This window comes from Fundulus heteroclitus, unplaced genomic scaffold, assembly GCF_011125445.2.
Source record: "Fundulus heteroclitus isolate FHET01 unplaced genomic scaffold, MU-UCD_Fhet_4.1 scaffold_64, whole genome shotgun sequence".
In the NCBI taxonomy this organism is placed as follows: Eukaryota; Metazoa; Chordata; class Actinopteri; order Cyprinodontiformes; family Fundulidae; genus Fundulus; species Fundulus heteroclitus.
In genome coordinates this window covers 1,823,420-1,848,873 of record NW_023397077.1, presented here as the reverse complement: position 1 = coordinate 1,848,873, position 25,454 = coordinate 1,823,420, and the positions used below count along the sequence as shown (strand labels likewise).

Genomic DNA, 25,454 nt, shown 5'->3' with positions numbered 1-25,454 from the left:
CATGATAATGAACACAAAAAAGATGGTTACAATGAAAAAAACTTATTTTATTGCACATACTGTGGATTTGTACAAAAATTAAATAAAAATGTCCTAACTTTAATTAGGCACAGTGCTCAGTCAACAGAGATGTAAAATTTATAAATAAATAAACCTCTGTCCATTTTTTTAGGGACAGGCAAATAAATGATTAATAAATTAAAATCAAATAAAAAAAATTCCCCTGTAAACCAAGAACAGGCTCATTAGCAGCAGCATAAAACAAAGATGTGCATTTTGTGAAGTACATTCAGTGGTCAACTGTCTGTTGCAAAAGAACTTTACAATTCTCAACAGTCTGAAATCTAACGGTATTAACAACTAACATTAGTAGATACAGCTGAAAATAAGCATTCAAAGCTGTCTTTACTCAAGTTGTAAACATGGGCTGTGTGATATAACTTGGACACAAACTTGTCATGGTGGACAGACCAGGTTTAAAATCAAGATGAGGCTCAGGATATGTTGTTCAATTTATTTATACTAAGAAAAGTCAGCATATCAACATGGTCTCGTGTGAGACTTGCTCTCTTCTGCGAGCAGATATGTCCTGCTGCTGAGAAGATTCGCTCTGCTGGGGTGGATGTTGCAGGAATGCACAAAAGGGATCTTGCTACATTGGACAGTGTGGGAAAACGCCCCTCATTTTCTCTCCACCAGCTGAGCGGATCATCCTTTTTGCCTATTGGTGCCTCTGTGAAGAACAGCTGAACTTCCCTCCTCACCATTTGGATTTTTTGGTCCTCCTGGGTCTCCTCCTCTTCCTCACTCCGGCTGTCAGTGTCGGACTGAAGAAGGTTATCTAGTGCTGACTTTACCCCTGAGACATTGCCCCTCCTCTTCAGCTGTAGCTCAGGGTCATCATGTATCCCAGTCTCAGCCTTAGCTTCTTTTATGGCAAGAACTTCAATTGTGCTTTGCACCCTTGTGCCATCTTCAGGGGAGATAAACTTCATCTTTCGGAATCTTGGGTCGATGGCAGCTGCAAGAACAAGTGGGTTGTCTCTCTCTGCAGACACAGTGTTAAGATTCTCCCACCTCTCACTTATTCCCTTTCCTGCAATTGCTCGAAAGGCTTTTCCTGCACTCGTCTCAAACTGTGTTTGCTGTATGGACCGTTGCAGACCTTTAACCAGCTGTGGAAGACATGAAGCAGTAGCATACTCCTGTCCACTGAGGAAAACGGTTGCACATTCAAAAGGCCCCAACCCTTGCACCAGCTCTTCAAGTAGCACCCACTGCTCTGGTTTGAGGTCACAGTAGTGCTTGCCTCTAGGTGTTACCTCAGGGTCAGAGAGGGTCGCTGTGACTGGCCATCGCTGCTCCAGGAGTCTCTCCATCATGTAGTACGTGCTATTCCATCGAGTATTTATGTCCTGGATCAGCTTGTGCTCTGCTGTGTTCATTTGCTGCTGCTTCTTCTTCAGTTTTGAATTCGCCAGCTCACTTCTCCTAAAGTGCTCCACTAAGTTTCTTGCTGCACCGGTGGCTTTGTTGATGCTGGGCTCTTTGAGGGCACTGTTAACAATAAGTTGGAGAGTGTGCCCAGCACAGCGCACAGAAAACCAACCATGTTTTTCTTCCAGGAGTCGAGCTGCAGCCACCATGTTAGACCCGTTGTCGTGTACTATTGCTTTAATTTTGCTAGGCAAGATGTCAAATTTCTCTATCACCTCTTCCATCCATAACATGATGTTGGCAGCAGTATGCCTCTCCTCTAGAGGTAGAGTGGAGAGGTTTAGAGTTTTCATTTGCCAGTCTTTGGTAATGAAGTGACACGAAACTCCAAGATATGCCTCTGTGGCACGGCTGGTCCAAACATCACACGTCAGTGTGAGGGAGCTGCTGACCTCTTTTAGGATCTCCTTTACCTTTAAACACAAAAGTTGATTTTTGTAAATATTTAAAGAGCAAAAACCTACAAATCAACAGAAACTATTCAACATAAAAGTTTTATTGCAGCTGCTCTATCATACTACAAAAATTAAGTTATGTATTTCAGATATTTTAATACATAATATGTAAATATGTAATATATTAATTAAATATATAATTGCTTTTAAATGACATTTGTGATTGCTTGTATGAAATGTGTGTGTGTTGGTGGGTGGGGGTGATTGATTGCTAATATGAAATACATAATCACTATTAAATTAAATGTGTGATTGCTTATATGAACTCTGTGTGTGTGTATTTTAAACAATTACCTTCAGAAACATTGTGCTGTATTTCTGCTCCATCAAGTGGGTGAAATGGGTCCTGGATGGCAGGATATAGTCGGGGTTGAACTGGGCTATCATCTGTTGAAACCCAGCACCGTCAACCATGGAGAGTGGCCTCATATCATAGATGAGCATCTGCAGTACTGACTCAGTGAGGGCAGCCGCCTGTTGCGGGGTGCATGTCTGCCTCCTTTGCAGGAAGGGCTCCATGGTGCTTCTCTTCTTCGGACTGCATGCGTTTAATTAAAAATATGTTTGTCAGGCAGTCTGGCATAACGCTCAAGCTCTTTTTAATAGCAAAAATGCGCTTATAAAATGCACAATCAGTGTTTCCCGCAGGAATTTGATTAGGCGAGGCGGTGAGTTAAGGGGGGGACGACACGTTTTGTGCTGACCGACCCGCGGAGCGGGGGGGGGGTTGGACGGGAGGAGGAGGAGCGGACCGACTCGCGGAGCGGGGGGGAAGAGGCGACAAGTTTTGCGCGCGGGGGGTTATCCATGTGTTTTTTCCCCTCACACGCGCGCAAAAGCAACAACAAAAAACCCGTGTTAACGTCACATTAACATGCAAGCATGAGTTCATTTTTTTTTTTTTTGGAATGTTGGCGAGGCGGTAGCCCTAGTTTGGCGAGGCGGCCGCCTCGCCAAGATAGCGCTGCGGGAAACCCTGACAATGTATGTCATTAAAACTGCATTGGCTTGAATGTTACTTGCATCTTACCGAAGCGAGTCAGACTCCGTTTCGTTCAGCTCCCCGACATGCTTTCTCTTTAAATGTTCGTGCATCACCGAGGTACTGCCATGAAACGCAAGGTCTGCTTTGCAAACCTTGCAAGTAATCTTTTTATTCGCCGTATCCAGGCTAAAATGCTCCCAAACTTTGGAAGTCTTGGTACGCGTACCTGATATTGACGCCGCCATATTTGCATGTTACCGCTCAGAGACAGAGACACTACTGCGCATGAGCGACTCTCGGCAGAGATCATAATCAAGTGAGATGCCTCACTCTGTTTGAAAAACGCGTCTGGCGACAATAGTCGACAATGGAATTCATTGTCGACAATTTCTATCATCGATTTTTGTCGACAACGTCGACTAATCGTTGCAGCCCTAATGCTAACGCTTGCTTCCTCGATGCGAGCCGCCATTGCTGTTGGAATCTCACGGTCACTTCTCCACTACGTCACATCCAGGAAACACCCGCCCTGCGTCCTGATTGGCCAGACCATAAATTTGGTTGGGGAAATCACTTTCAATGAGCCGTGTCCCAGATGTATGTGAGTGGAGCTAGGCAGAGCGATACATGCAGCTGGCTGTTGTCAGGTTAAGATGCTCTTCCCCTTCATTGGATCGGCACTCTGCTAGTGGGGGGGGGAGGAGGGGGAGTAGGGACTTACCCAGCCTGGATGTCTACTGTCAAATGTATGGTGAGTTGTTTGAATGTTAGTATTGGGGAGGGATTAAATCTACGGGTTGGGGGGAGGGGGTTGGAGATGGACGTTCTGGTGGGCTTGTGTCCGGCCCCCTGTCCCGGTCCGGGTAGTCTCCCGGTGCGGGTTTTGCCTGGGGGGTGGGGTTTGGTATGCCTCGTGCGGGCTGGCTGGCCAGGGTCCCCCTCTTAATTATTTATTCATTTATTTTTATTTATTTTTTTGCGGGGGGTAAAGCCAGTAGGCTTGGTGGGTGGGCTGGGGGGGTGGAGGTGTTGGTCCTGGTGGGTGGTTGGCAGGTGGACCCTGCGGTCTCTCCCTGGCTCCCGGGCTACGTTGGTGCCGCTGGCAGGGCCCCCTTCTCCGGGTAGGGCTTTTGGGGAGCGGGGGTGCCTATTGGAGTCAGTAGGGGAGCTGGCCCCCAGTCCTTTGCTCCCCATCCCTGGACTCCTCCCTCTGCCTGCTCCATAACGCCGCCACACATGAAGGTCCTTGGGGGCCGTTACCGGAGGTTGCCACTTTCTGGTGACGTCCCTCTCCCCAATTTTATCATGCATTTTAGACACTTTCACTCCAAACATTTTCCCAACGCATATTCATGTAGGCCATGGTATGGGGGGGGGTGTGGGGGGAAGACGTCTGGGGGGGCTTATGTTGTGTGAGCCTCGCCACGGACGGCTCCCTTCACCTCCTCTCGCATTTAGACATTGAGGGTTCTGGGCAGTTGCTTGGAGGTTTCCTTCTGGAGGGGGGGTGGGCTGTGCCGTGCACCCTCTTCGGCGCTCCCAGTTTTAAACACACTTGAGAACAACATGCAACAACACAACATCTGAGCGGGCGTAGGGAGGATCAGGGTCTTTTGCACACCCCGATCTCCGATAGCGGCAAGGAGTCTGGGGCCTGGAGGAGGTGCGGGCCACTGGGTCCGGGGTCTTGGCGGGGGGCTGCTGTGGGTAGCCAGCGGCTTGCCTGGTCTGGGGCTGACGCCTCTGCTCCCCTCCAGGGGTGGGGGGCAGGAGTGGCTAGGGTAAGGTGGGGGAGGGAGGGGGTTTATTAAGGTATTTAGGGGGTGTGGGGGGTTCTGGTTGGGTGGCCCGTACGGGTCGTGTTGGCCCCCCCTCTCTGTGGGGGTGTCTGGTCCGGGGCCGGGGGTCGGGCACAGGCACTCGTATAGTTGAATTGTTGTGACCCCCCCACTTGTGAGTATTGCATGCAAGTGTTGTGTGGGAATGTGTGTACAGCGTCTTTTTTTGTAAGTCTATGTGTGTTGTGAGTGGGGCACTAGGGAGGGATGGTGTGAATGAGTTTTTTTTCCTTCCAGGTATGGGTCCGGTCCGCTCCCTCTCCCAATAACATCTCAAGTCTCCGCTAGGTGCAGAGCCCATCCCCCCACGTCCTGCCTCCTCCACTGGCAGGCGCCTTGGCCCTCTGGCGCATTGACGGTCGTCGGGTTTGGGCCGGGTTCCCGGGTGGGTGCCGGCCCATTCCTGGTGGCTGCTTCACGGGGCCTGGGCCCCCGTGGGGACGGGGCGCCCCTGGGGCCTCTGGCCCTCAGGGCCCATGGCCGGGACCACTTCAGCGCAGCTGGCTGCCGCCGGAGCCCACGGGCTCGTCCCCACGGCTCTTGGGGTCGTCGGCATTGCGGTGGCTGGGGGATTTCCTCTGGGTCGTCTCTCCTCTTTCCTTGGGGGGCGGGGTTGCAGATTTTCTGTGTTGGCCCCTCCTGGGCGCCCTGCTTTGGGGGCCTCTTTGGGAGTCCGGGGTTATGGGTCCCCTGACCCCTGGCTCTGTGCTCGGGGAAGGCGGGCCTTTGGTTCTCCACAACCACTATAGAGCTATTTCCTTCTGGTTAATTTTCACCTAAACTAGTGCACTCTCACAAACTCCCACAGGTGCAGGGTGTCATGAATTGAGGTTTTTGTTGAGGACCCACGGTGCAAAAGAAGCGGTGAGGAGACATCGGTAAGCAGGTAAGAGGTTTTTAATCCAGAAAGCACATCAAGGAGGTTACAAAGGGCAGGCTTCAGACTGGGACGAAATACCAAAGAGAAAACTAACTGACAAGGAATGAACACAGACTAGGATATTAAATAGACTAACGATCCAGCAAAGACTGAACAGAAACCTGGAACTTAAATACACAGGAGATAATTGAACTAAACAGGACACAGGTGTGTGATAATCAAAGGTAACAGAACAGCTGGAAGGCAACTTAAGAAGAGACGTGAGAAACGATTAATGAATGTAAACACAACAGAACAAATGCACGATCCCAAAGATAAAAAACTCAAACATAAATAATCACAACTGCCTAGGGATCGTGACATAACCCCCCCCCCCTTAAGGGCGGATACCAGACGCCCAAACCAAAACAATAATCCCCTGACCCGGGTGGGTGGAAGGGGGCACCGGACGGAGGGCAAGAGTCCAAACACAAAACAACCCAAACAGGGCGGCGGGGGAGGCTCATGGCGGAGGGCTAGAGTCCATACCTAAAAAAATAACAGTTTGGGTAGCCAACCTGGAGAAGCATCTGGCGGGTGACCCCAGCATGGCAGAAACTGTGGCAGGAGTCGCGGAGGACAACCCCGGCGGAGCAGAGTCTGATGCAGGCGTCGCGGAGGATGGCCCCGATGGAGCAGGTTCTCCGGCGGGCGTCTCTGACGAGACAGGTTCTCCGGCAGACGTCCCGAAGGACGGCCCCAGCAAGACAGGTGCTCCGGCGGACGTCCCAAAGGACGGCCCCTGCGAGTCACGTAATCCGATGGGTGTCCCGGAGGACGGCCCCGGCGAAGCAGAGTCCGATGTGGCCGTCACGGAGAACGAGACAGGTTCTCTGGCGGGCGTCCCGGTGGACGGCCCAGGCAAGACAGGATCTCCGGCGGTCGTACCGGCGGACGCCGTCAGGCGAGACAGGACTTCAGGAGGCCGGCGGCGGACCAGCACCCTCGGAGCCCAACACCTGTAGAGGGAGAAAACAGAAACTGGCGCCTGACTACAGGCTGCTAAAGGGGGCGCCTGGCTACAGGCTGGTAAAGGGGGAGCCAGGCTACACGCTGCTAAAGGGGGAGCCGGGCTACAGGCTGCTAAAGGGGGAGCCGGGCTACAGGCTTCAGGAGGCCCCGGGCTACAGGCTTCAGGAGGCCCCGGGCTACAGGCTTCGGGCAGGACCTGGCTTCAGGCTTCGGGCAGGACCTGGCTACAGGCTACGGGCAGGACCGGGCTACAGGCTTCGGGCAGGGCCTGACTGCAGGCTACGGGCAGCGTCGGGTTACGGGCTACGGGGACCGCCTGGCTACAGGACAATGGAGAAAGTGCTTTAAAGCTACGAGGAGCCGGCACTGGAGACAGTGCCTTAAAGCCACGGGGAGCCGGCACTGGAGACAGTGCCTTAAAGCTACGGCGAGCCGGCACTGGAGACAGTGCTTTAAAGCTGCGTGGAGCCGGCACTGGAGGCTGCGCTTTAAAGCTGCGTAGAGCCGGCACTGGAGTCTGTGCTTTAAAGCTGCGGGGAGCCGACACTGGAGGCTGAGGCACTGGAGACTGTCCTTTGAAGCTGAGAGGAGCAGGCACTGGAGCCGTTTCAAACAATCTCCCGAAAATTAGGCAACTTAAGAAGATACGTGAGAAACGATCAATGAATGTAAACACAACAGAACAAAAGCACGATCCCAAAGATATTTTTTTTTTTTTTTTTTATTTATTTATTCGAACATGATACAAATATAAAAATAAAATAGTGCACAGTAACAAGAAGTGCATAAGAAAGAAGAGAAAATACAGATTTTTGTTTCAGTTAACATATCATGCTCAAAACGGGGTAGGAAGAAGTGAGAACTTATAAACTCCTACCCCTAAACACTTGAGACTTTAGAGTCCTACTGTCATTAGAAAAAAAAAAATCAAAATCAAAGTGGCAGTTTGAAGTAACAGTTACTAATATTTACCTATATACATTTTCCCGTTTTATGCTGGTTTATCTTTCTAAACCCTTATAAAAAACTCAAACATAAATAATCACAACTGCCTAGGGAACGTGACACAGGGTTCCAGGTATTAAGTGTTCACTCATATACAGAAAGCCTGTAATTTATTTATTTATTTATTTTCTTTCACTTTCTTTTTTCAGGTATCACTTTACACATGTCAGCTTAAATACTAATACATATGATTTAGCAATGGCATCAAGATAAGATAAGATAGTCTTTATTGATCTCACAATGGAGAAATTCACTCGTCACATTGGCTCATACAAGAAGGTTCAGAGTAGGGAAGGTGCATTTAGTTATATACACAGCAAATTCAAAAGTGTTAAATAATGTGGTGTTAGTAGACTTTGTTCAAAGGCAGTGTTAATTTAGCTCTTAATAGAGTTATATTATACAAATTTAACTCTGAGGTGTCACATTTTAGTAGTTAAAATTTAGTGTTAAAAAATAGTGTTGCATAACAAATCTGGGGGTGTTAAAATGGAAAAAAATAACTCTTTGTCTATCAACTCTAAACTCCTATAGTGGATTTGACACCCAAAGAGTACATTCACAGACTCCGCCTCCAATGCTACAGAAACCGAACGAAGCTGAGGAAAACTTTACTCTCCATTTTGCTGTTATAAAGACCCGTTTACCCAGCCTGGTAAGTAATTTCTCTCAGATGGTTTAAATATTTTATTTGCTTTCTAACTCTATTCCATTTTTTCAGTCAAGAGAATGCCGTGTGATAGACATTTGCTACGTTGCATTAGCTACATTGCTTCGGTGATATCCTAATTATGTTTAGCTAACTTGCAATCTTTGTAACTATAGTGTTGAAAAAAGGTTTGTAGACGAATATTTAATGTATTTGTTGGCTAAACTCATCAACATCGATACAGCTGAAAGAATGATTAGGGAAATGTTGTCGTAAACGCATGGTGCTACGTGAATCCCCAGCTATCTTAAGACCAATGCAGTGGAAAATGGTCTGCAGTGAAAAATCTATGCAGCAAACGGCGGTTTAAATGAAGAAATGAACCTCCTCTGCAGTGCATGAAAATAAGATTTAGTTTAAATTTAGTTCTCTTCAGAATTTTGCTACAAAGCAAAGTATTGAAGTGGAAATTGGAGATATTTTTAATTTATTACTGTAATAATGACTATTCTTTGGGCACAGGTTTTCGGTTCTCAAAAAAGCCCTTTATGTCCAAAAAGAACAAAACACGGATTTCTCGATGATGTTTGGGGATGAAGTTTCTGGAAGATTTCTCACGAAGTGGCCTTCATATTTCAAGCAAAAAAGTGTTCACAGAAAGCCAAAGTCTTTCGTCAAGTCCCTGGGTTGGCATGTTACAAGCTTCTGTTGACCCGGAACATCCATCTGTCTTTGGTAAATTTGGCCAGTGTTTTAGTATATAAAATAATAATATTACACTTTTTCTCTTGCAGTACTATAAACTGCAAGCAAATATATCTTAAGTGATTTATGCATATTTGGTTTTTGAATAGGGCTTTAAAAAGTTGTATATGTTTAACTGAATTCTGTCTCCAATGTGCTTTTTTTGTCTTTAAGGCTCGGATAGTGACATTGCAGCTCTTCTGCTGTTGCTGCATCTGCTGCCCCCCACATCTAGAGGCCACAAAAAACAGCAAAGATTAGCTCTGCACAGGCAGCCAATCATCTCCTAAGATTTGTCAAGGTATGCCCCCTTAACACTGATTGGAACTAATAATTTATGTTTTTTTCTTTATTCAACACTAGTTTGTAAAAATTAAATGCCATGAGATATAAACATGTAGGATGACATGATTACAGTCACCTTTGGTGTGTTTTACATTAAATAATGCTGTATTTATAATTATAAAACAGGAGAGACAAAATCTGTAAGTTCTTTGCTTTTAAAAGGAAGGTAGTCCTCACATTATGAGCTGAACCCAAATAAGCGGAAGAGGATGGATGGATGGAATATGGTCAGTCATCATATGTCAAGCTAACTGTTTTAAAGAACATTTTACTTTTGACTGATACATGCCATTTAAATTTCAGGAAGGAGTCAGCCTTACTACTTTCCTGAAGCAAGTGGACACCAGACAACCATTCCTTCTCTGAATTGGTGAGCAAAAGAAGAACATTCAGAGGTTATTCATTGTTGTGGATCAGAGAGCTATCCCCTGTGATGCTCCAACATCAGTGGCTGCTTTTGATGGGCTACTCAAAGCACACTTTGTCTTCAGCCTGTCATATGACGAGGCTCTTTGCAGTTTTTACACATTTAGTTTTTACACAAAACTATTGATTCCAAAGATTTGAATATGGTCCTTTAAAATCAAGAGCAGCCAATGGCCTGGAAGGTGGAGATCCACTTTCTAACACCTTCAGTCTGGATTCATGCTGAAATATTTTAACTACAAACTGGGTACAAAATTATGGCACTAAATACCAGGTTGGACTGTATTTATGTACTGCAATGTTCAATGATCTACCTGTGTTTAATAAAATTTGCCATATTATAATTCATTAACAGCAGGCATTCATAATAGGCTGTACTGCCAACACTCTGTACTTTGATGAACACTTTCATGCATGCTGTATTGAAGAAAACAATTGTGAGCATGTTATTACTTGCATTGACAAGCTCACCTATGTCAGACCTTTTGATAGGCAATATTCTAATAAAAGGGAGAACATGTATATTGTTCCACATTGTTACATGTTTTGAAAAATATTTTCTAATTGTGGTGCACTTTTGAAATAAATATTTGCTGAGAAAAACTAACATCGCTTCTTTATTTATTTATTTTTCTCAAGGGATATTTATATGTTCAGAAAAGTAAGATTTTCAGCATTTGGTATTACAGAATAACTCTTAAGTAGTTAGGAAAACATTCCATGAGAGTGTTAATATTCCAATTCTAACACCTAGTTGGTGTAATTAAGTGTTACATTATCAACTCCAGAAAGATTTATTATTTAACACTAAATATGAGTTACTGTACCAACTCTCCAAAAAGAGTCAAATTAACACTCTCTGGTGTGGACCCATATAGACACTTCAAGAGTGTTAAAATCAAATCTGACAATGTTCATTTGAGCATGTTGGATTTGCTGTGTACAGTGAATCTTCATATATACAATGGATCAAAAAGAATACCAAATAATACAAAAAAAGGAAATAGGAATGGGCATATGGTGTCTTATTTACATTCATAGTGGTCTATATATATATATATAAAGATATATATATATATACTTATATATATACATATATCTATGCGCCTACATACGTACCTACGCGTATGTATGTGCATATACATTGTATACATTGTACATACATACATACATACATACATACATACATACATACATACATACATACATACATGTGTACTGACTTATGTTCAGGTGTTGATAGCAGCAGAAGTCACTACATAAGGATTATTGCACGGGTTGTAGTAAAGTGTATTAATTAGATTATTGACACATTAGTTATTGCACATTACTTACGTTACAGTGCAGCATTGTAAAATCTGATAGCAGCAGGAATGAATGACCTGCGGTAGCGCTCCTTTTTACAGACAGGATGTCTAAGTCTTGCACTGAAGGAGCTGCTCAGCTCCTCTACAGTCTGGTGCAGGGGGTGGAAGGTGTTGTCCATGATGGATGTAAACTTGGACAACACCCTCCTCTCAGCTACTTCCTCCACAGAGTCCAGAGAGCAGCCCAGGACAGAAGTGGCCTTCCTCACCAACTTGTTTAGCCTCTTTCTGTCCCGCTCTGTGCTGCCAGGAGCCCAGCAGACGACAGCGTAGAGGAGGGCTGAGGCCACCACAGAGTCATAGAAAGTTTTTAGCAGAGGCCTGCTCACACCAACGGACCTCAGCCTCCTCAGGAGGTGGAGGCGGCTCTGGCCCTTCTTATACAGAGCATCTGTGTTATGAGTCCAGTCCAGTTTATTGTTGACATGAACACCCAGGTATTTGAAACTCTCCACAGTTTCTATGTCCTGCCCCTGGATGTTCACAGGTGAGTGAGGTGGACGTCTTCTCCTAAAGTCGATCACCATCTCCTTGGTCTTACTGGTGTTTAAGCACAGATGGTTTTTCTCACACCAGTCCACAAAGTCCATGATGACCGACCGGTACTCCAGCTCGTTCCCCTCAGACACACATCCCACAATGGCCGAGTCATCAGAGAACTTCTGAAGGTGGCAGCTGTCCGTGTTGTAGGTGAAGTCCGAGGTGTAGAGGGTGAAGCGAAACGGAGACAGAACGGTGCCCTGGTGGGCCCCGGTACTGCAGAGTGCCACCTCTGACTGACAGCCGTGCAGCCGCACGTACTGAGGGCGGTTAGTGAGGTAGTCCATGGTCCAGTCAGCTAGATGTTTGTCCACCCCAGCGTCCTCCAGCTTCCCCCTCAGCAGCACCGGTCTGATGGTGTTGAAAGCGCTGGAGAAGTCAAAGAACATGACTCTCACAGCGCTTCCAGTGGTCTCCAGGTGGGTGAGTGCCCGCTGCAGCAGGTAGATGATGGCATCCTCTACTCCGATGTTGGGCCGGTAGGCAAACTGCAGCGGGTCCAGGGTGGGGCTCACTACGGTGCGCAGGTGTGCTAGGATGAGGCGCTCAATGGTCTTCATCAGGTGGGAGGTCAGAGTAACTCGTCTGAAGTGGGCCGGTTCCCTGGCGTGCGGTGTTTTGGGAACCGGTATCACACAGGAGGTCTTCCACAGGGTGGGCACCACCCCCTGGCTGAGGCTCAAGTTGTAGATGTAGCTGAGGACCTCACAGAGCTCATCTGCACAGGTCCTCAGCAGCCTGGGGGGGATGCCGTGTTACAAGGTGTTACTCGATTGTATCTGTTACTTTATGTCTGTTGGTTGTGCTGTTCTTTTTGCATCTCTCTTTCCAGGTGATGGAGCAGACGGAGAACGTTTTATCATTCTCTTCCTTTTATCTCTTCTCTCTTTCACCTCTTCTCTTTCTTTTTTTTCTCTTCTTGTTCTTCCTTTACTCTCCCGTTGTAGTGTCCATATAATTTGAAATTCTCCCTGCAGGAATCACAATAAAGCCATTTTAAAAAAAAAGTATTAGCAGAGGTCAGACTGGCTGCCTGTTCTCTAGTAGTGCTTGGTACTGGCCCCTTGGGCTGCACCTCGATAATTAGTGTGGTAAATCAAACTTTCTGATTTGTGATTCTACTTCTTTGACAAGTATTTCATTTTAATTTCAACAAAAGTTTGCAAAATTAATTAAAAAACAATCAGCTCCAAAATGAGTTTTTTGATCTAAATGTTATACACAGTATTTCCCATATGGCCCACCCCTATTGCAAGTGTACATGTATCTGAATTTGCTTTCAACAAGTGTCCCTTAACCATACCGGCAATTGATGACACTATTATCATAGACCCTTTACTTTGCTCCAGTGAGGACAAGGCTCTCCAGGCCATCTGTATGTAGCTAAAGAAATTGGGCTTTACGAAACACAAAAAAAGAGAAATAAAGAGAAAAAATTAGAGCACCCTCTTGGTTTTTAGGTGCCAACAGACCATCAAGGTGCTCCCTCTGTTACCTTCATGAGCCACTTGACGTGGTCCACGTCTTCATCCAACATGACAAAGCGAGTTGCGTCGATGTGGTTGAGAACCAGGTAGTCCAGGCCTCCCAGTTTCTCCAGAGCAAAATCCACCACTTTGTCCGGGTCAGACTCATTCGACATGTCTGCTGGTACATAAAGAGCTTTCTGGGCTCCCAGATTTAGACACTTCTCCGTAACCTGTGAGTGAAAATGTGCAAAAATTAATAAAACCGCTGACACTGGCCATAACATTAATATAAAGCTTGCGTAATCCATATTGAAACCATCTAATCATTTTCTATATACGAAACTAAAATTTATTATTTTAAAAAGTGGTTATTTTTAGGGGGTTCACAAGGCTTTAATGGTGCATTCACAAAATAGCACAATAAGTGAAACCTCCATTACACTGACTTTTCACATACTGGTTTTATCAGAAGTATTTAAAACAACATTTCCCAACTTTTCCTGCAGATATAATCCAAACAGGTTAATGCAGAAACATGATTCAGAGGTATGTGCAAAATGGAGTACAGAGTTTGAGAGATCAACAAGTCGGTGGGGAAAGGTTGATGTTTCTACACACTATTTAAAAAAAAAAAAAAGTATATCATTCTGCGGCACCTCAGCACTTGGGGCCAGTTGGGCATGGCCCCACCAAAAGTCGCTGTGGAGCTCTATGTTCGCAATAATCAGTAGGACATGATCCTTCTTTATAGAGAAATATTGTAAAAAAAATAAATAAAAAAATGACGGATTAGCTTACCAATAAAGTTCTGCATTAAACATTTGTGTCTATATATCTGCCAAAAACCTGACAAGCTCCGTCCGTCCGTCCGTCTTCTTCCGCTTATCCGGGGTCGGGTCGCGGGGGTATCGTCCAATCATAATACTGGAAATGCACACATTACGTTTACGTTCTGCCGGATAGTGTGCAGCCATATAGTGTTGGTTGTCCATGCTGGCTCATTGAAGGATTGGTGTTAATCTTTTCTGTTCAATAAATTAACATTATGAGTGAGCCTTAATTTGTAATTTTATGTATACAAATTAACTTACATTTAGCTTATATAAAATGGCATTTCTAGTGTGTTGGTTGTGTTGCCCCACTTAACTTATCATGCCAGAGACGCCACTGATCTCAGTTATATCCGTACTTTTTGGAAGCATTTGGGTTTTTACTTTAGTATTATAGCAAAATGGGCTGTAATTAATTAAAGACAGTACCAAAGGACAGAGGAAAAAGGTGACAAAACTGACCTGCTGCAAAACCTTCTCCCTCCTCACTGTGATAACAATCTGGGCTCCAAAGCGGGCATAATGATATGCCATTTGTTCACCAATACCAGAACTGGCCCCTGTGACCAACACCCGGGCAACTTTGAGAGACTCTAAGATGAAAATAATGGATTTAATAAACAAACTACTTTATTACTTATAGCACAAGCAGCAGCAGAAAAAGAAGCAGATATGATAATTGTAGTAAATCTGTGTTCCCACATGCACAAGATTCAGTTGCATTGTATAAGTTACATCCTGCAGAAAATACTTTTAATACATAGTCACACATCTACCGCAGATAACCTTGAAGACAATAAAAATGTTATCTCAGCATGTAATTTTAATACATCTATAATCTTTTATAGCTACACTACGATTGGACAATCATAGACATTCAGTGTGTTTTTAAAGTTGAATGACATCCGTGTCACTCATTAAAATTTAGTGGGATAAATGTTTTTGACCTTGAGATGGGTTTGCAGCTCGCTAATCCGTATAGATTGCAACTCTATGAAAAGTTTACAAGTTCTGTTTTAAATTCAAGAAGTTAGATCCTGTTTTACCTTTTATTAAAATTTTATACCAACCTTTGCCTTGCCTTTATTACATTTCAGTACTTATGCACACTGATTGGGTTATCAGACAAATACCTTTGGGATGGGATGGGGGGGGGGGGGGGGGGGGGGCGGAATGCAACCTTCTCTTTTCTGAAGCTTTTACAGTTGGAGATGTAACAATTAGGTGATAAGAAATTGGTAATTTGGTTTGCATTGCTATTAAAACAGACAGGAAAATTGGGCTTCAAGATGGATTCACAGTAAAGTTATTAGTCTTTCTTGTACAGTTTTTGAATCTACAGAGTGTGATCGATAGCTGCAGATAGAAGCGTAGTGATGCATTGTCTGTTCAAGCACAAGGCAATCTGAAGTGTTTTACAGGACATCACAAAGAGATGGGGAAACGAACCCGAAGCGTTAGCATAAAAGCGTTGCTGGGCGTTGCATCGATTTATTTCAAATTTGCAACTCCTGAAGATTTACAAAAATCAAGATTTTTTTTTTTTTTTGCCAATGCTCTTTCCTGGGCTTCCATGAAACTTTGCACTGTATCAGTCCTGAAAGGAGAAATAGTTTTGGCAATAGCATGCAATCTTGAATATATGTTTAGAAGAGGAAAACTTTTTACCCTAAGACGAAGCACTTTAATATATTCATGTACAAATTTGGGGTGAAGTTACACAAGTGAGGTGAAGCTTGTTCTTGGATGTGTAATACAACTAGCAGCAAACATTTTGTGTTATATTTTCATTATTTACTATGGCGAAGCCTGCCATCTTGTTTTATAAGCATGTTTTAAAGCTCTTATTAAGTTGTAATTTGAATTTAAGTAAATTTCCAGATGAGATTATTAAAATAAAAGTAAATTTTTAAAATTATTTCAGCAATTTGCTTTTATGAAACAAAGGGGAAGAAAATTGATTTATCAGATTCAGTAAAAAATAAAAATAAAAAGTCTGAGATATCCATATCGTCCAGCCATAGCATTATGTAGACGTGCATATACCTAAATTAGAATAGAATTGGAAAATTTTTTTTTTTATTTAAACTCATATTTTAATTACATACAGATGTATATATTTGTAATGTTTATTTCTGTTAATTTGGATGATCAGGGCTCTTTTTGCATGAATGACTACATCAGTGAGGAGTGTTACATGTTACAAACTACTGGTAACGCCTATTTGCACACTCTAGTTTTTCAGGGAATCTCTGACTGGACATCCATGCGTACAGATTGCACAGTTCTGTAAAATTAAGGCTTAAAATTATTGCACAGAATGCGGGTAAGGCAAGGGCAAGGCAAATTTATTTATATAGCACAATTCAGTACAAAGACAATGCAAAGTGCTTTACATGATTAAAATATAGCAAAATAAAACAGAATAAGAGCAAGTAGGAATAAAATATAGAAAGAAAATAGAACAAAAAAGTGGTGATTCAGTTAACTAGGACAGTTGAAGGCAATTTTAAACAAATGTGTTTTTAATCTTGATTTAAAAGAACTCAGGCTTTCCGCACTTTTACAGTTTTCTGGAAGTTTGTTCCAGATAATTGGAGCATAGGAACTAAATGCTGCTTCTCCGTGTTTAGTTCTGGTTCTAGGTATGCAGAGTAGGCTGGAGCCAGAAGACCTGAGTGGTCTGGAGGGTTTATACGCTGATAACAAGTCTGTGATGTATTTAGGTGCTAAGCCATTTAAGGATTTATAGACTAACAGAAGTATTTTAAAGTCTATTCTCTGAGATATAGGGAGCCAGTGTAAGGACTTTAGAACTGGGGTGATGTGCTTTACTTTCTTAGTCTTAGTGAGGACGCGGGCAGCAGCGTTCTGGATCAGCTGCAGCTGTCTGATCCACTTTTTAGGCAGACCTGTAAAAACACCGTTGCAGTAATCAATTCGACTAAAAATAAACGCATGGATTAGTTTTTCTAGATCCTGCTGAGACATCAGTCCTTTAATCCTAGAAATGTTCTTCAAGTGATAGAAAGCCGACCTTGTAACTGTCTTTAGATGCTTTTGAAGGTTCAGGTCTGAGTCCATCACTACACCCAGGTTGCGGGCCTGATTAGTGGTTTTTAGCTGAAGCGACTGAAGCTGTGTGCTAACTTTTGATCTTTCCTCTATTGGTCCAAATATTATTACTTCAGTTTTGTTTTTATTCAATTGGAGAAAATTTTGGCACATCCACGTATTGATTTCTTCTAGGCATTTACTCAGTGCCTGAACTGGTCCATAGTCACCTGGTGACATGGTGATGTAGAGCTGTGTGTCGTCTGCATAGTTATGGTAGCTGATGTTGTTATTTTTTATTATCTGGGCTAGAGGGAGCATGTAGATATTGAAGAGGAGGGGACCCAGAATGGACCCTTGGGGAACCCCAAATGGGATTTTTGTCATCTCTGATGTAAAGTTACCTACTGATACAAAAAAGTCCCTGTCCTTTAAGTAGGATTTAAACCAGTTGAGTGCTGTACCAGAGAGGCCGACCCAGTTCTCCAGGCGTTCTAACAGAATGGAGTGATCGACAGTATCAAATGCTGCACTAAGGTCCAATAGTACCAGCACGGTGGTTCTTCCACAGTCTGTATTTATATGGATGTCATTAAACACCTTGATCAGGGCGGTCTCTGTACTGTGGTGAGCACGGAAACCTGACTGGAAAACGTCAAATCGGCTGGTCGTTGTTAAGAAGGTGTTTAATTGTTGAAATACAGCTTTTTCAATAATCTTACTGATAAAGGGGAGGTTTGAGATGGGCCTGTAGTTCTGGAGTAGAAGTTTGTCTAAATTATTCTTTTTCAGCAGTGGTTTGATAATTGCTGTTTTTAGGGACTGGGGGAAAACACCTGACAGAAGGGACGTGTTTATTATCTGAGTCAAATCAGACATTATGACAGGTAAAACTTTTTTAAAGAAAGCAGTGGGGAGAACATCAAGGCAGCTGGAAGAGGAACTTAGCTGCTGAATTATCTACTCTAAGCTTTTGTAGTTTATTTGGCTGAATTGGGACATTTTGTCAGGATAAGTTCCAGCTGAGTACCGCTTTGGTTCTGGAGCTGGTGTGGATGTACAAACTGATCCTCTAATTTTTAGGATTTTCTCAGTAAAGAAGTTAGCAAATTCGTTGCAGGCCCTGGTGGAGTGGAGTTCTGAAGCCACGGACACAGGAGGATTTGTTAATCTGTCGACTGTGGCAAATAAGACACGAGCGTTATTAATGTTTTTCTTAATGATCTCAGAGAAGAAAGATTCTCTTGCATTTTTCAGTTGTAAGTTATATCTGTTAAGTCTCTCTTTATAGATGTCATAGTGAACCAGGAGTCTATTCTTTCTCCACCTGCGTTCAGCTTTGCGACATTCCCTTTTTTCACTTCTAACTGATGGAGCATTTCTCCAAGGAGATTTTCTCTTCCCGTAAAAAACCTTCACTTTAACTGGAGCAATGCAGTCAATGATGTCTGAGACTTTAGAATGAAAGTTATCTACTAGCTCATCTACTGAGTTGCAGCCCAAGGTTGAGGTAGCAGAGTAAGCTTGAATAAAATTTTCTGTGGCATTGTCCTTAAAGGTGCGTTTTCTTACGATGTCCCTTTGGCTAAATGAGTCACTGGTAATGATACATTCAAAGGTAACGGAGAAGTGATCGGATAAGGCAACATCAGTTACATTGACCTGTGAAATGTTTAGACCTTTAGTGATGATTAAGTCTAAAATATGCCCCTGCTTGTGTGTTGGCTGTTTAACATGCTGAGTTAAACCAAAGTTTCTAAGTGTGTCACACAGTTCTTTTGCACTTCTGTCTTCAGGGTTGTCAACGTGAAAGTTGAAGTCTCCAACAATAATTAAAAAGTCATAATTAACACATATCACAGACAAGAGGTCACTGAAATCATTAAAAAAGTTTGATGTGGACTTAGGAGGCCTGTAAACATTCAGAAACATAGTTCGTACCGGGCTCTTTACCTGGAGAGCCAAATGTTCAAAAGAGTCAAATTTTCCCAAAAACACCTTTTTACACTTTAGTGAATCATTAAACAATGTTGCTACTCCTCCACCTTTCCTTTGCTGTCTGCTCTCACAAAGAAAATTGTAGTTTGGAGGTGTTGACTCCAGCAGAATAGCTGCTTCATTAGATTCATGTAACCATGTTTCTGTTAAAAACATAACATCAAGATTATTGTCAATAATGAAGTCATTAATTAAAAGGGATTTTCCTGACAGAGATCTAATGTTTAATAAACCCAGTTTATATGATTTGGTGGTTGATGGTGTCTTTGTGGCAGGTTGCATCTGACAGTTTATGACTTTTAAGTACGACTGATTATTCCTGTCTGTTTTCCTTTTGCTTTTCTTATTTCTGCCACGTATCATAACAGATATTCCAAGTTCTCCGTCAGGAGGCCCAGGCTTATGCTGGTGGCGGTCTTGACTGATAAACGTACAGCCAGGGCCTGCTGCATATCACAAGGACGTTATGCGAAGGTCTTCAGGACAGGCATGTTCTGTGATATGTAGAGGAGGAGGAGGATCTGGACCTCTGCGTCCTTTGGAAGATGCTGATTTAGTCACAGAACTGTGGTTTTCAGAATTAATATGTGGAGAGGATGTCAACCGTAGACCAATCTTAAGGACTTTGTTCATGGTGTGAGAAAAATCCAAGAAAGGAACCTCTGGGCTTTGTGGAGAAGAAGGCGAGGCGGGTGTAGTCTGGATCGGTGTTTGTGACGATGGCGATTCTTGGTCCTCTCTTTGTCCTGCTGAGATCTGGGATGAATCCTCCTGTAGCTCTGATGTAGCCTCTTTCTGTGTCATCTTTCTGGCCATCTTTATCTTGGCTTGTTCGGGCTGCACTGGGCTTATCATTTGTTTAGGCACTGGATGTTCTTTGTTTTGGGACAAAGCTGATGCTGTATGGTTTACAGAATAGAAGATGTTTGAAATCAGTCGTTTTGCACCTGACCTATTTAGAGAGAAGCCATCTCTGTTGAACAGATGTCTTCTTTCCCAGAAGATGTTAAAGTTGTCTATGAAGGTTACAGTTGTTTCTTTGCATGTTTTTTCCAGCCATTTGTTTAGCATCAGAATTCGGGAAAAAATCTCGTCTCCACAAGCCACGGGCGGGAAAGGGCCGCTGAGAAGCACCTTGACATTTTTGCCATGAACTAAGTTCAACAGACGAATGTAATCCTCTTTCAATACTTCTGATTTTCTTATCCGGGTGATGTCGCCCAGGGCTTCAGCTTGTATTATGAGTTTTTCCAAGGTCGGGCGCTCTTTCAAGATCCTTGGAAGGATGTCTAATAAATCAGACACCAGGCCATAGTTCGAATTGTTATAAATTAACACCTCTGTGTTTTTCTTGTTACAGAAATGTTTAATCCCACATACAGACCCACTGCATAAAATCAGGGTCCTTGGCCCCGTGGCATGTCTTTTCTCTGATGTATTAGAGCGAAAGTCGTTGACGTACCTCTGAGTGTTGTCATGATTCTCCTGGGTCACATTTTGGAGCGGAGCGAATCTGTTTCGTAAAGGAATTCCAGCATTTCCAGCAGGTTTACTCCTATCATTTGTTGTGGGAACAGCCCGCTGTTGTTTCACTTGTCCTGGGACATCTCTCTGTAGTCTCGGCCAGTTTTCTTTGTCTAGGCGTGGGGTTCGTTGATCCTTTGGTCTTGCACCCTGAGTGATCCAGGGATTCTCATTTTCCTCAGGGATCTGTTTGTTCAGAGAGTTGCTGGGCTGGTGGTCCCCGTTTGGAGTCGCAGGCAGGGTTGTTTCATTTCCATACGCGCCGTTTACATCATAATTCAGTTCAAGTCGGCATATCTTCTGTTCTATAACGGCGATCTTTTGTAGAAGCGTGTCAAGGTCCACTGTGGTGAAGGTAGGCATCTTTGCAAAATCAAAATCAAAAATAAATAAAAAGAAAATAAATAAAAATAACTAAATCCAACTTTCCGTGGTTTTGGCAAAGAGATAAAAAGGAGATAAAAAGTAAAACGCAGGAAAATGCAAGCAAGCAGGGAGCAGAGAAAAAAGCGTCCGAGCAGGCAGAGAGGCGGAGCGGGTAGGACTGCTTCATCGAGAGAGTTAATTCATGCAACAACATGGTAATTTCTATTGTTTGCAAAGAGTCTGCAGAAAAGAAAAAGAAAAAAAGCAATTAATTTCATTAGTTTGCATCCCAAACTAATGAAAGCCAGGTATTCTCCTGAGAATACCCTGTCACTATTTGTAAATGCTGTGGGTACGAAATTTTGGAGCTGGCAAAAGCCTGTACCAGATCCACCTGTTCAGGTTTCACAGGTTGAGTGTTAGATTTAGGCAAGTCCAACAAGTTAAAATGTATAAGCCCCTTGGCATCTATGCCCGAGGCATCAACTCCCAGGACAAGATAAACACCTTTATTCCCTCTCTTCTGACAGTTGTTGAGATAATGTTTACCACAGTAGTACACATTTTTCCGAAGGTCTGTCACGCTAAGTAGCAATGGATTAATGCCCTTGTGTGACGATCCTGGCACTGGAGCTGATATAATTCTCAACTCAGCACACCTGTTCAGACTCCACCCTGCCCGCAATCAACCCTCAGTGGTTCCTCCTGGTTTCACCTCCTTATAAACCCCGTCCAAATCACCTTCCAGTGCCAGAACGTCTCGAGTCTGCCTACCTATTGCCCGACCTTGACCTGTTCTCTGTCTCTTGAGCCTACCGAAGGCCATCCTGATTCTGTCTGTCTGCCCAGAACCCGCCTGTTCTGGAATCCCTTACCCTTGACTTGTCTGCCTGTGTCCCGGACCTGGACCGAATCTGTACCCGTCTTTTGGAGAACCCTTCTGCACTGTCGCTGGACCTTTTGCCTCTCCATTACTGAACCCGGACCACCCCTGGATAACGCCCCTGGAGAACTCCACACGGTCTCTCTGATTATCAGCCGGCCGTTCAACGGCCTCAGCCTCACCAGCCCGCAGATGTACCTCTGCTCTGAACCCAGTTCGCCCAAACAAGCCAGCTCTCAGTCAGGTTAGTGATCCAGCTCCTATCACATTGTCACATATGCCTCCGCTGGTGACTAACCTGTCCCTTTGCCTCCAGGAGTTGCCAGCCCGTAAACGCAAGCAGCGCATCCTGAGAGCCCGCGCTTCCCCTCCCTTTAGATAAAGTCTGGCTTAAAACGTCACTGACCTGTTTCGGGTTGTCTCTGGGTCTGACATCAGTACATTACAGTATGTTCTGGCCATCATGGACCTATCATCCGACAGTCAGTGGCGAGCGGGTGTGGAGAAATCAATTTCTCACTTAGATGCCAGCGTCTCAGAGCTCCTTAACTATCAAGTTAAGGAGCCGGAACAGGCCAAGTTACCCCACCGCCCATGCTTCCGCAAACGTCTCCTCCCGCCTATGCGTCACTTCTGGTGACATCGTCTCTGCCTGGGCTCTTCAGTGGCGATCCCGAACATTGCCGAGCATTTCTCACTCAGTGAGAGATTCACTTTGAGCTGCAGCCATCCTCTTTCCCTACCTACCGGTCTAAGGTCGCTTATGTTATCTCCCTGCTGGCCGGTAAGGCCAGACTTTGGGGGCTTCCGAGTGGCAAAACGACTCTCACATTTGGCACTTGCACTATGACTTCTCCCGAGAACTAACCAGAGTGTTCAGCCCACTGCTGCCCTGTCGACAATCCTCCAGGGGTCTCTTATCTCTGAGGCAGGGGGATAGATCTGTATCAGAGTACATAATTGATTCCCATTTGTTAGCTTCAGAGAGCTTATGGAATGAGTATGCGCTCATGGATGTTTTTATTCATGGGTTAAACGAGAGGATAAAAGATGAGCTCACCTCCCGGGAATTCCCGAGATCCCTCAAAAAGCTTGAGAAACTACTTACCTGGGTTTATCTACGCCTTCTGGAGCAGCGAAGAGAGCGTCATTCGACCTCCTCTCCCCATCTTTGTTTACCCGCGGCTCCCTCTGCCGCACCCTGTTCTTCTCAGAGGTTATCAGACCCTGAACCAATGCAGCTAGGAAAGGCTGGTTAGACAAAGGAGGAGCACCAGCGCAGGCAGCAGCAGGGTCTCTGCCTCTACTGTGGAGGAGCTGTTCATCGCGTCCGGTCGTGTCCAGTAAAAGATTGAGCTCAGTGGGGGAGGGGTGGGGAAATCCCTATTGAGCTACACCCAACTCGCTGTCTCTCCAGACCAGCTACTTCCTGCCACCATAAACACCTCTACTAAATCCCACAGACTCTCTGTGTTCATCGATTCTGGGGCTGACACTGAGTTCATGGATGAAGGACTGGCCAGGAACATCCAACTTCACCCAGGCTCATCCCCCCGCAGTGTTCTATTTCTGGATGGCCACAAACTCAATCCCTCTCACCTCATCTCTGAGCCTGTGGAGCTAATAATGGGAGGTAATCATAGAGAGAGGCTGGTCTTTATGATGATTGACTCCCCACAGGTTCCAGTGATTTTGGGTGGCACCTGGCTCAGGAGGCACAATCCCCAGCCAATCTATCTATCGATAGATTGGCTACGGATCGAAGTGATGGGATGGGTCCCTTCCTGCTCTGAATCCTCTCTGTTCGGCCACTTTACTCGCCTGAGGGTAAGGCAGAGAAATACTTAACCGGATTTGTCCAAGGTTCCTCCAGAATATCATGATTTGAGGGAGGATTTTAACAAGACAAAGGCTATGAGCCTCCCCCACACCGGCGATATGATTGTTCTATCGACCTGCTGCCCGGAACTACCCCTCCTAGAGGTTGGCTCTATTCCCTGCCCGCCTCAGAGTCCGAAGTCATGCACAAGTATATAGCCGAATCCATTAAGGAGGGCGTTATGTGTCCCTCTTCTTCACCTGCGGGTGCAGGCTTATTCTTTGTGGGGAAGAAGGATGGTTCTCTCTGTCCATGTATAGATTACAGAGGCCTCAACGACATTTCAGTCAAGAATTGTTACCCAATCCCTCGACAGGCCAGGTGGGCCCTGTTTTTTAGCCGTTTCAACTTTACCGTTTCTTACAGGCCTGGTTCAAAGAATGTGAAGCCTGACGCCTTGTCCAGGATGTTCGAGGTTGTTTTATGAAATTTTTATTCAGATTCAGAAGAGATCGGCAACACACAAATAAACACACAAACACTGTTTCTGTTTGGATAATAGTGACCATATTTATTATTCCCCACAGAATACAGCAACACAAAAACAGCAAGCACTTGTTAAACACTATTTCGGCTATCCCACAGAATATAGCAAAGTAGCAAGCACTGACAAACACTGTTTCTGCTACCCCACAGAATATAGCAACACAAATCAAATTCTGTACATACAAATGGTTCAAAAAAGAATACTCACCTGTACACTGTGACTTTCTCCTGTATTGTTTACACTTTAAATTATTTACTTTTAAATCCCTGCTGCACCTTACACTGTAATTTAATTTCACTGCAATTCACAAGCTGTATGCAACGAAATTTCTTTCTGTACGCTCTCTGTGCATACAAAGTGACAAATAAAGTCTAAGTCTAAAACAACAAGCACTTCTTAAACACTATTTCTGCTACCCCACTGAATATAGCAAAGTAGCAAGCACTTAAAGCAACATGCTTTCAGACAGGCATGATATTTAATTGCTTACCATGGCACAGAACTGGGAAGGCGGTCAGTTTGGTTAGAGCGATATCAACGCGGCCGGGCATCCTCCCACGGCAAACTTCATCGACTGAGGGCGGTTCCCTCCTTTTTATGCCCATAAACAAAGTATCAGATGGGAGCAAGAGTGGCCAGTTCTCTCTCCCAGCTGATCTGTTTGTCCCGTTTCCAAAACATGTTTCCAAAACAAAAAACGTTCCCAGCATCTCAGCAGTGTGTGAAGCAAAATAACATTGCAAACTCAGAATACAGCAAATATAAGCAAAATAAGGAATACAGAATCAGTGTTTCCCACAACACATTGTCATAGGTTCCCACCACAAGTTAAAACAAGTTATAGCAAAATAACACATGTGGTTCTCAGTTTTATGTGAGAAACATAATAACAGAGCACAAGCATTTATGTTGCTCTTAGTTTAAAACTAACCAGTTTTTCCCAAAATACATTGTCAAAGAACAAAAAAAATTCTTAAATATATCAGAGGTGGAGGAGGAGGACCAGGGCCAAGGATTCATTCTTCCTGACTCTCTGAGGTGTGCGGTCACCCGTCTTGAACTTGAGAGGGAGGTCGGACGTTCCCTGGATGGAACTCTGGTCCCCGAAACTTGTCCCAAGGGCTGACTCTTTGTCCCAGAACCCCTAAGGAGGAAGGTCCTGGATTTCTGCCACGGTTCCCGCCTATTTTGCCATTCCGGAATAACCAAGTCCCTTCACATG

General features: G+C 44.3%; 2 protein-coding genes and 1 long non-coding RNA gene across 4 annotated transcripts; 1 reads left to right on the top strand and 2 right to left on the bottom strand.

Annotated features, from left to right (window-relative positions):
• Window positions 1-262: 262 nt before the first annotated feature.
• Window positions 263-2,693, bottom strand: LOC118561479 (zinc finger BED domain-containing protein 4-like). Of its 2 annotated transcripts, XM_036133597.1 has the most exons (3): window positions 2,583-2,686; window positions 2,247-2,481; window positions 263-1,910 (listed from the first exon to the last, which is right to left on the bottom strand). In XM_036133597.1, the coding sequence occupies exons 2-3, from the start codon at window positions 2,469-2,471 to the stop codon at window positions 495-497; spliced, it is 1,641 nt and encodes a 546-aa protein (XP_035989490.1). In that variant the 5' UTR covers window positions 2,472-2,481; window positions 2,583-2,686; the 3' UTR covers window positions 263-494. The 2 variants fall into 2 exon arrangements, with proteins under 2 accessions (XP_035989490.1, XP_035989489.1); XM_036133596.1 differs by having other exon boundaries at window positions 2,247-2,693.
• A 6,336-nt stretch (window positions 2,694-9,029) lies between these two features.
• Window positions 9,030-10,612, top strand: LOC118561477. The gene is made up of 3 exons (XR_004930073.1): window positions 9,030-9,055; window positions 9,239-9,365; window positions 9,713-10,612. It is a non-coding gene; the product is annotated as an uncharacterized LOC118561477 (long non-coding RNA).
• Window positions 10,613-12,684: 2,072 nt separating this feature from the next.
• Window positions 12,685-24,783, bottom strand: LOC118561475 (hydroxysteroid 11-beta-dehydrogenase 1-like protein; the record flags this gene model as incomplete). The annotated part of the gene is made up of 5 exons (XM_036133586.1): window positions 24,723-24,783; window positions 14,504-14,634; window positions 13,238-13,441; window positions 13,046-13,139; window positions 12,685-12,713 (listed from the first exon to the last, which is right to left on the bottom strand). Coding segments are annotated over exons 1-5 (519 nt in total), but the record flags the coding sequence as incomplete, so codon positions are not given.
• Window positions 24,784-25,454: the final 671 nt, after the last annotated feature.

Coding starts and splice junctions, on each gene's coding strand:
- LOC118561479 (XM_036133596.1), bottom strand. CDS start 2,471: ATGGAGCCCTTCCTGCAAAGGAGGCAGACATGCACCCCGCAACAGGCG. Junction 1,911..2,246: donor ACAGCACAATGTTTCTGAAG/GTAATTGTTTAA, acceptor TTGTGTTTAAAG/GTAAAGGAGATCCTAAAAGA.